General features: G+C 43.6%; 1 protein-coding gene across 1 annotated transcript in view; it reads left to right on the top strand.

The window, feature by feature from the left end:
- LOC106810443 (regulator of nonsense transcripts 1-like) overlaps positions 1-10683 on the top strand; it is a 32742-nt gene that overhangs the window by 12401 nt on the left and 9658 nt on the right. The window contains 7 exon segments of the mRNA XM_014813802.1: positions 2774-2928; positions 4078-4216; positions 5719-5792; positions 6114-6286; positions 7813-8020; positions 8903-9110; positions 9616-9966. Of these exon segments, the coding sequence (XP_014669288.1) occupies positions 2774-2928; positions 4078-4216; positions 5719-5792; positions 6114-6286; positions 7813-8020; positions 8903-9110; positions 9616-9966 (1308 nt within the window).

Below are 10683 nucleotides of genomic sequence, written 5' to 3'. Positions count from 1 at the left end.
GCACTATCCCTGAACCCTAACACTGACTCTAAATCCGACTCGGCTATTCTTATATATACGCGTGGTACCCAATTAATCTATGGTGCTATAACTGCTCATATTTGCATCTGAACTGAAATCCAATCCGCAACCAAAAATGGCTGTAGGCTACTGGCACATATAATGTTTCAGTTTCATACTTCAAATCGCGAGTTTTTCGTAGCTCATCGCAGGGGCGAACTCTGTAATCGTGAATTAAATCGTGATATAATATAAAAATATGGGACCAGCTGCATTTTCAACACTGTATATGTCAGGTTTTCTGATTTATGAGAGGTGATAACTCGATTTGGAACCAGCGCAAACTAGCAAGTTTTCTCAATTTTTCTGAAGGGAGACCCCCCATACCCAGGACCCCCCCACCCTAACTGCCTGTTTTTCACGGCCCTCCTCCTTTGAATCCCTCAACCTGCCACTGAACAACTTACATATCTTGGGAGCATGAGAACAATGAAGCAAAAATGATCCGCGAATTTTTGCATGGATTGCAGAGCATGAGAGTAAGGAAGCCGTAGGGTGTGGAGAGGGAGGGCGGAGGAGCCAGTAAAATATTAAGTCATTCACACTATTTGCGCAGTTCCTGTTTTGTCCCCCTTGTTTAAAAGAAAAAAAAATCCTGGCTATGCCACTGTTTTTGGGTGTTTTTCTGATCATATTATTATGTGATTGAAAATAGGAGATTTGGGGCTATTTTGGAACAACCAGAAATGGTTGCGGACACCCGATTGATGCGGGGTTGTCCGCCAGGACAACCACATTTTTTTTCTTATTTCGAGCACTGTAGGCAAGGAGTGGTCCGCAATGGCACGTGTGCATACATGGCGTTGTGGGCGTATAGTTGAAATTTCGGGTCCGGCTCTTCAATTTACACTGTGCACAGTGAACTGAGTATCTAGTTTAAATCACAACGCTGGATATACCATAAGGTGAAGGTTATACTTAAAGGAAGAATTTTACTCTAGGTTCTAAGGGTTAAAGTTTCAGCTCATTTAGGTTATAATTACGCTAACATAAAAGTTTTTCATTGTTCAATCACCTTAGAAATATTATTAAAAAATGTTTAAAAACTTACGACTACAGTTTGATTACAATGGAACGGTGGCCCACTCCAAAAGGTGCCCGGCACGATCTGATAAGTTTGCGCAATACGCACTTTCGCAGCCAAGGGCTGTACAGCCCGAGGTTGTTTCTATTTTATTCATTTAAAAGCAAAAGGATTGTAATATCTTATAAACGAAATATAGTTTTCAGTTAATAATCATGGATAGAATTTTGCCTAAAATAATCATCGTTTTGGTTAAATAGCATTTAGGTATCAATATAATTGCCCTTTGTGATTAGCCTCCTCGGTCTGTAAACGTGGCAAAATAAAATGTCAAATAACCAACTTTATCGGGTGGCCAGCACCGGTGCGGGGGTGTCGTGGCGCCGTTCAAATTCGTAGCGTTGATGTGTATAATAATTATAACAATTCAATTAGTAATCTGGTAACAAATACGTGTGGTGACAGACGATTTTGTTATACGTTAGTAAGTAGCAGTTGTATGCATATAATCTCTAGGAGCTACTGTTCTTAATACAAAACCAGGGAAGGCAAGAAAAATGCCTTGCAGATGATTATTGTATCGCCGCGAACGAAGTCGCGGGGATACTATGGTTTTCAATGTCTCCCCAGCTCGCCGCCAGGCAGACATTTCCCTTCGCTCTATAACTCGACCGCACTAAATTTCATACAGCGCTAACCAAAACTTGATACTTACACATCTTGGGGAGAATGGTGCGCACGTACCAAAACCAGGGTCACTGTGACTTTTATTCCATGACCTTATACCTTTGACCTTGATCACATTTCCCCTTACGCTCTCATACACGTCGCCGCCTAGATTGACGCTAGCGCTACCTAAAACAGGTCACTACGACCTTTATTTGACCTTTACCTTGACTTGATCTATTTCTTTCCGCTCTATAACTCGGCCCTAATTGACCTAGGCGTACGCAACTTGTATACTTAGCACATCTTGGAGATGTGTGTCGGTACCAAACAGGTCTGTGACCTTTATTTGACAATGACCTTTATTTAGTCCGAGCTAAGCACAAGGAGGTTACCCTGCATAAGGTATGATGACTTCCATCATGCACGTCTCAGAGATGCCAACCACTACGATTTATTCGTATTTTATACGAATTTCTATTCCTTTTGCACCATTACGACCAGTTTGTATCAAAATACGAATTTCACTGTGATCGAAAAAAATATTTTTTTGTCAATTATTGTCATTTTTTGTCAATTTATTGTCATTTTTACCCTCAGAATGCAGGAAATTGCATCTCAGAATCAAAATTTTTTCTGGGGGGCATGCCGGACCCTCCTAGCAAACTCGGGTCACTACGTGACCCTCGAACTACTAATTTGATGGCCAGAAACTACAGATTGCTTCAAATATGTGTTGCATCTCTGACGTCTGCTTAGACAAACGTGGGCACGCACGCATGCAAAGACCTAACACAATTCCAGGACAGAGTAGTTTTGGAAATGGTTGCTACATCGGGATTTATGTTTATGTACTTAAGGCAACAACGAACACACAGCGTGCTAATCCGCAACTGAAAAGCATCTGTTTTGAGTCTTGTCAAAACGTGCAAAATATATTATAACTAATTGTGTGTTTAGTAGAATAGCCACAATAACACGCGGTTGTGAAACAGTCATCCCTGAATTGGTGCTTGCTTACAGGATGGGCCGCTTGGGGAGACTGTTCTGGAGTGCTACAACTGCGGATGCCGGAACGTGTTCTTGCTCGGATTTATCCCCGCGAAGGCCGATTCCGTTGTCGTGCTACTGTGCAGGCAGCCATGTGCAACACAGAGCAGTCTGAAGGACATGAACTGGTAATGGTCTCACCCTGTGCATTATGTAATTATGAGTTGGATGCTTATGCATAATAATGTTAAATTAATGTCATGATAACGGTAATAATTATGTAGTATTGTGGTTTGGCGTGTATTTTTCATTGTTTAATTAAATCGTTAGGGTACTGCACACTGGTGTTGGGTATGATCTAGTGATACTAGTGTATCTTTGTGACGCTGGGGGTCGTTTGTTGTTTACATTGTTCTGTTGTTACAACGTGAATGTTCAAGTTGTGTACAAAGGTATTAACAGTTAAATTAGTCATGGCAGCTTGGCTGCGTATAAAAAATGGTCTTCCACAATGTTTACTGTTTTTCTCTGACAGAATAGCACCTTGGTTAGTGTATTTTTCACACATGTACAGGATGTATGCTAATGAAAGTGTTTTAAGTGGTCAAAGTCTTTAATGGCACGCATTTATCGTGGGGGTTGGTTTTGGCTGAGGTGTTAGAACAAGTGGTAGCCTGTGATAAGATATGAGTTATGAGTACATTATAAAAATACGAGCGGAACCAAATTTAAAGGTCTAACAGACATTGAATGTTTAGTTAAAATATCAACTTGCTGAGAATTTCCAGGAAGTAAAGCCAGTAGGTTATTGCTTACTTTGTATGAGTCACTCTATAACTGTTTTCTCTAGGTATAACGGGGTATAAGTAATAGATATTATCTAAACTCTCTCCAGGCTACCTGCACCCAAATTTACACAGCTGTTAAAGTAAATAGGCATAAGATAACTGTGTTGGACAAGACGAGACTTGATTTTACACCAAGTCTAGTGTTTATTGAATATTTCACAGGGGTCATAACATTGTCTCTAGAAATTTTACAACAAAAATGCACTTTTTCATAGTAGGTTTGTTTACCGGGTAAAATTATTAGGAAGGTGTGTAGATGCTATTTATAGCTGCAAATTCACATGCTGTCTTGCACTAGGGTGTACAGCTAAGAAGACTATACCGGGTAACTGAACAATATTGCATGAATACGTGATAAAATTCTTTTACAAATTTTCCACTGCGTATAGTTGTTTTTGCTTTTGCGTCAACAGATCAGGGGGTGTCCCAGGAAAAGTTGCCGTGTATTAATTTTCGACCCTTGGGTTTGTGTTGTTGTTTTTTGCGCAGGGATCAGAACCAGTGGCAGCCCCTGATTAGTGACCGTAGCTTCCTCTCTTGGCTCGTGAAAATGCCGAGCGAACAGGAGCAGATGAGAGGGCGCCAAATATCCGCGCAGCAGATCACCAAGCTGGAGGAGCTGTGGAAGGTACGCATGCGCTTCACTATAGCCACCGAACATCAACTGTGCGCTCAAAGGGCTGGGTTTTCACCACGCCACCGATAGCAAAAGGTTGCCCTTCCTACTCGACACGGTGCCTGAAAAAGTGAACGATGTCTGAGGCAGTAAAACTTGTACTTGGTTTGCCCGAGTCAGGAGTGTCATTCCCAGATATTCAATGTCTACGTATACCTCCGTGTCCCAGATAAAAAGTGTTAATAACAAGGCAAGTTGCCTCGGTGCTCCCTCTAACTGCAATGGATTGGTGCCATAAAATTTCAGTTTATGCCAAAGATAACTCTTGCCTTGGCCTAAAAAAATATATGGCCCATCTATTTATATATCTCAGGAAAAAGGGATGTCACAGCCTAAGATATTATCAGGAGTAGATAATAGGGAAGGAGTGTGACTTCAATAAACAAGGGAAATTCGTCATTTACTAGCCTTAGAATACCTATGATTTACTATGCGTAACTCAACCAACTTCAGCTCAAATCGTACACAGTACATTCGCCTAGCATCGTGCGAAATCGTTTCCTCGTATACACCCGCAATCAGGAGATACAGACTAAAACATACGACACGATTTTCCATTATGTTGCCAGCAAACTGAATGTGTAAACTGCCTAACTCGAAACAAAAGGCAGCTACTAACGACTTGCGCCCTCGGCGATGCGGTGTGGCTCGCTGAGCTAATCTTTGACCTATTTACAGCTGCCTTTTATTTCAATCTCAATCCGACCTAAGGCCGGCTTAACTCGCCAAAAAACTTTTAAGTTCCAGAAAGAGCAAAAATAGGTTCAATGACTCGTCGCGTTATATCCGAATTCGCGTTAAATTGGCGCGCGTAAAATCAGGGTTTGAGTGTACCTATTTTCCTGATTGAAAATTATGTAGAAATATATTATAAGAAGATAATTTAGTGATGAACGAATATAACTATGTTTGGAATATAAGGGCGTCTTGTGGCTCTTGTCACCTTAGGCTGTATCACTGAAGAGCTTCGTCTTATAGCTTATAAATTACAATTAGAAATTACACAAAGTTTGTTGCTTCTGTGGTACTTATAACATGATGACATGGTGTACTACAGGGTTCGTAGCGGGTCTTCCAAAGTCTTATAAGTACTTATTTTGCTTAATAAAATAAGGGCCCTTATTAGTACTTATTTTTGGTGAAATCTTAGAAAAGTACTTAATAGTCCTTATTTTTTGCTAAAGGACCATTTTTCAAGATTTTCTGTGTTGAATTTCGGCGAAACGGCTTTATATAAATATTATTAGTGTATTTTAATAGTCGGTGATCTATCAGAAATCGCTTAAAAAGTCTTATTTTGGCCTCCAGAAAGAGTCTTATAAGTCCTTATTTCAACATGTGTCTTACTACTATGAACCCTGTACTATATGGGTTAGGATGCATAATTACATGCAAGCGGATGTAGTCGCTTCCTAGGTTAACACGTACAGTGACATACATTAAATTTTTCGCAGGAGAATCCAGAAGCTGTTCTCGAAGACCTTGAGAAGCCCGGAGTTGATGAGGAACCACAGGGTGTCCTGCTCAGGTATTGCAATGTCTGCTAAGGTGTAGGCACCACTGTGTACTATGGGTATTGTGTTTGTTATCATGTGAACAGACACTTCCTTTACAAAACTCTGCACTCATGTTTGTCCATGCTCTGCGGCGAGTCATGCCGTCTTTTCGGATGCGTTGTTGGTTGTTTATCTTTTTTCGAACGAACTGGCCCATACGTTAACGCAAGTTGCGATGTAGGTGCTATCAACTGGCACCCGAGTCATCATGACATTGAGAAAATCGCCGGTGGACGTCACACGTAGTTGTGGTATCTAGAGTAAGCTGTAAATTGTCATACTCCGTTGACCAGATACGAAGACGGATATCAGTATCAGAACATCTTCGGGCCACTTGTGAAGCTGGAGGCGGATTATGACCGGAAACTGAAAGAGTCACAGACTCAGGATAACATCGTCGTGCGTTGGGACGTTGGACTGAACAAGAAGAGAATCGCCTACTTTACTATGGCTAAAACCGATGGAGGTAAGCACGCATGTGTCATGGTGTAGAAGATCTATTTGTATAACGTTGATAGGAGGGCATTTGGGAGTGGGTCATGTTAGTTAGAATGTATAATATTCCATAAACTTTCTGGTTGCATACCCAGACTACTTGTGACTGCATCGTATTTGATATTGTATAGTGAGTAATTATTCTTCTGTGTGACCTCTACTCCTAATCACAGAGTCACAAAGGCTCATGTTGGGTGTGATTTCATATCGTCATCATGACAACCACTGTATGTGTGCGTGCGTGTGCGTGCGTGCGTGCGTGTGCGTGCGTGCGTGTAATTGTTAGCTTGCTAATTATGAGTGTATATCTAACACCTAAAGCCCGGCGCACACGTGAGTTATTTAAAATGACGCATGAGTCAAATTACTCAACGAAAATTCGCCGCACACGTGAGTAAAATGACGCATGCGTCAAATTACTCAACGAAAATTCGCCGCACACGTGAGTAAAATGACGCATGCGTCAAATTACTTAACAAAAATCCGCCGCACACGTGAGTAAAATGACGCATGAGTCAAATTACTCAACGAAAATCTGCCGCACACGTGAGTAAAATGACGCATGCGTCAAATTACTCGACGAAAATCCGCCGCACACGTGAGTAAAATGACTCATGCGTCATTTTACTTGAGTAAAATAACTCACGTGTGCGCCGGGCTTCGTTCAGGATACGTTCACGTATTGTCATTGCAACTAGGATACAAGCACAACTATCGGGTTCAGAATCATGACGCGTGCAAATCATGCTTAGTCTATGAATGAGTTTACACATGGCAACTAGTGTATAAACTTAAACGTATGTCATGACACTTGTGTCACATTTATTCAGAGTATTTTTATGCAACTGATGCTTAAATATGAGTATATTCATTGGAACAGCCCCCAAGGTATAAACGTAACTGTTACCGTTATGTAGATCGGTGACTGTTGCCGAGGGATAAGCTTACACATTGCCATGGCAACTAGTGTGTTTATACACAATTTCTTTTTTCATGAACATGCACTTGTCATCTAGCCTAAGGACAAGTTTAGATGTCACCATGGCAACCAGCATATAAACATAACCGCTGCATTCACCCAGTGATCTTAGACTGATAGATGAATTGGTTGGCAACTACTGTGTTTATATGCAATTTCATTTTTCATGAACATGCACCTGTCATCTAGCCTAAGGACAAGTTTAGATGTCACCATGGCAACCAGCATATAAACATAACCACTGCATTCACCCAGTGATCTTAGACTGATAGATGAATTGGTTGGCAACTACTGTGTTTATATGCAATTTCATTTTTCATGAACATGCACCTGTCATCTAGCCTAAGGACAAGTTTAGATGTCACCATGGCAACCAGCATGTAAACATAACCGCTGCATTCACCCAGCGACCTCAGACTGACGGATGAATGAGTCATAGTTGGAGATGTGTTTGCAGCACGTCGTCACGGCGACGTGTGCGCAAACCTAACCGCTTCCTTTCTCTTCGTCGTACGCAGACATGAGACTGATGCACGGCGACGAGCTGAGGCTGCGCTACCTCGGCGAGCTGCACAAGCCGTGGTCGGGCGTCGGTCACGTGACGAAGATCCCGGACAACAAGGGCGAGGAGGTGGGGATAGAGCTGAAGAACGGGGCGGGTGCGCCCACCGAGTGCACCCACAACTTCGTCATCGACTTTGTGTGGAAGTCGACGTCCTTCGACAGGTAAACGTTCGGAGGCTTTCGCAGGAGAATATCGTGCGGTAGTTTTCGCATTTAGGAAAGCGAGGTGGCGAAGACGATAGATTAGTTCTGCTACGCGACATGTAAAACGTCAGCACGTTTGTGGCAGCTACGTGCGTAGTAGTGATGTCACGATCATCGATTATACTCGATCATCGGTTGAACAGTGGCTCGAACCAAGCGCTTAGTGATGTCACGATCATCGATTATACTCGATCATCGGTTGAACAGTGGCTCAAACCAAGTGCTTGGTTATCAAAATCCATTATCAATTTCATTAAAAAAAAATATAAAAAAATAAATAAATAAAAAAAACTTGAACAAGAAAACTTGGAAAAGTGATGAGAATCAGAGATATCATTGCTACTATACAAGTTATTCTTTATTAACATACATGTATTATACACACAGTAGTAAACAGTGCAAAACAAACAGTAAACAGGGCTAATACTTGGGTCCAACTGATGATCGATTACGAAATTACAACCGATTGACAACACTAGTGCGTAGTGTCAAGTGTCTTTGTTTGCCAAACATGTTTGAAGCTCATTCCAGTGGAAACACGGCCGAGAGTAGTGCCAACCCAGGTCTCTTGTTTAAAAAACAACAATATAAAGTGATACACACCTTGCTATTAGTTTTCCTCGGTAAAAAAACCTACTATGAAAAAGTGCATTTTGTTGTAAAATTTCAAGAGAAAATGTTGTATTTGTTCACATCTTAATTTCTACCCCTGCGAAACATTCAATAAACACAAGATTATATTTATATGTATATAATAGTATACAGAGTGTTTTAAATATATATGAACGAAACGTGATGGTGTAATGTCTCATGCGTTGCATTCCGGCGTTCGTTCATCAGGATGCAGGCGGCGATGAAGACGTTTGCGGTCGACGAAACGTCCGTGTCCGGCTACGTCTACCACAAGCTGCTGGGTCACGAGGTCGAGGACATCATCATCAAGTGCAACCTGCCTAAGCGCTTCAGCGCGCCGGGCCTGCCCGAGCTCAACCACTCGCAGGTGTACGCCGTCAAGACGGCACTGCAGCGCCCCCTGTCACTGATTCAGGTAAACTTTTTTGGTTGTTCATTTTTGAGTATGATTCGCTTTAAGATTATTTTACGTGGATTCCTCCCTGTTCTGGTGTGGGGGTAGTTGTCTGGAGTGAGCTGACATAAATTAAGCATGGGTAAAATTTACATGGCTTAAAAACTATGGCTTGCTAAGTTATCAACAGGAGCAAAAGTAATGTTAGTTATTGATTGAGTTTTTATGGGTCGGCAAACATGTAAGCGTTCGAATTGGCACTATTTCATCATTTACATATACATATCATCAGCGTTTTATGCAACTGCGTAGAATGACATAAGTTGTGCCAATAAATAATACCGAGCAGAGCAAATTATTATATAATTGCCCAGTCATAACATGAGACAGTAAGTAGTAGCGACCGCTGAAAATTATACCGCAATCGTGCTGCGCGATCGACGATCGCCCGAAACACGAACACACCCTCGACGACGCGAGAGCACGCGCGCTTACCTCCCCCGCCGTTTCCCTCTCCCGCCGCCAGGGGCCGCCGGGCACGGGCAAGACGGAGACGAGCGCGACGATCGTCTACCACCTCGCGAAGCAGAACATGGGCCAGGTGCTGTGCTGCGCGCCTAGCAACATCGCCGTCGACCAGCTCACCGAGAAGATCCACCAGACGGGCCTGAAGGTCGTGCGGCTGTGCGCGAAGAGCCGCGAGGCGATCGACTCGCCCGTCTCGTTCCTCGCGCTGCACAACCAGGTGCGCAGCATCGATGGCTTTCCCGAGCTGCAGAAGCTGCAGCAGCTGAAGGACGAGACCGGCGAGCTGTCGGCGGCCGACGAGAAGCAGTACCGCGCGCTCAAGAAGCAGTGCGAGCGCGAGCTCCTCCAGGTGAGTGTAGGGGGCGCCGCTGTGTGAGTGTAGGGGCGCTGCTGTGTGAGTGTAGGGGGCGCTGCTGTGTGAGTGTAGGGGGCGAGCTGTCGGCGGTCGACGAGAAGCAGTATCGCGCGCTGAAGGAGCAGTGCGAGCGCGAGCTCCTGCGGGTGAGTGTAGGGGGCGCCGCTATCAGTGCGAGCGCGAGCTCCTGCGGGTGAGTGTAGGGGGCGCCGCTATCAGTGCGAGCGCGAGCTCCTGCGGGTGAGTGTAGGGGGCGTCGCCGCTTCTGTGTGGATGTAGGGGGCGCCGCTATCTGAGTGTAGGTGGCAACACAACTGACAACTGACAAGAATGTATGCTAACCTTTGCCGGGGGTATCTGTGACGATGGGGTTGCTAAACGCGAACGCGCTGTGTAACTATGGTAACCGTTGCCGTCGGTAACTACGGTGACGTTGTTCATAGAAAGCGAACGCGCTGTGTAACTATGGTAACCGTTGCCGTCGGTAACTACAATGACGTTGTTCATAGAAAGCGAACGTGTTGTGTAACTATGGTAACCGTTGCTGTCAGTAACTACAATGATGTTGTTTATAGAAAGCGAACATGTGTAACTATGGCAACCGTTGCCGTCGGTAATTACAAGGACGTTCACAGAACGCGAACGTGCTGTGTAACTATGGTAACCGTTGCCGTCGGTAACTACGATGACGTTGTTCATAGAAAGCGAACG

The sequence above is a fragment of the Priapulus caudatus genome, unplaced genomic scaffold (genome assembly GCF_000485595.1).
Source record: "Priapulus caudatus unplaced genomic scaffold, Priapulus_caudatus-5.0.1 Scaffold441, whole genome shotgun sequence".
NCBI classification, from domain to species: domain Eukaryota; kingdom Metazoa; phylum Priapulida; class Priapulimorpha; order Priapulimorphida; family Priapulidae; genus Priapulus; species Priapulus caudatus.
This window is presented reverse-complemented; position numbering and strand designations above follow the sequence as displayed.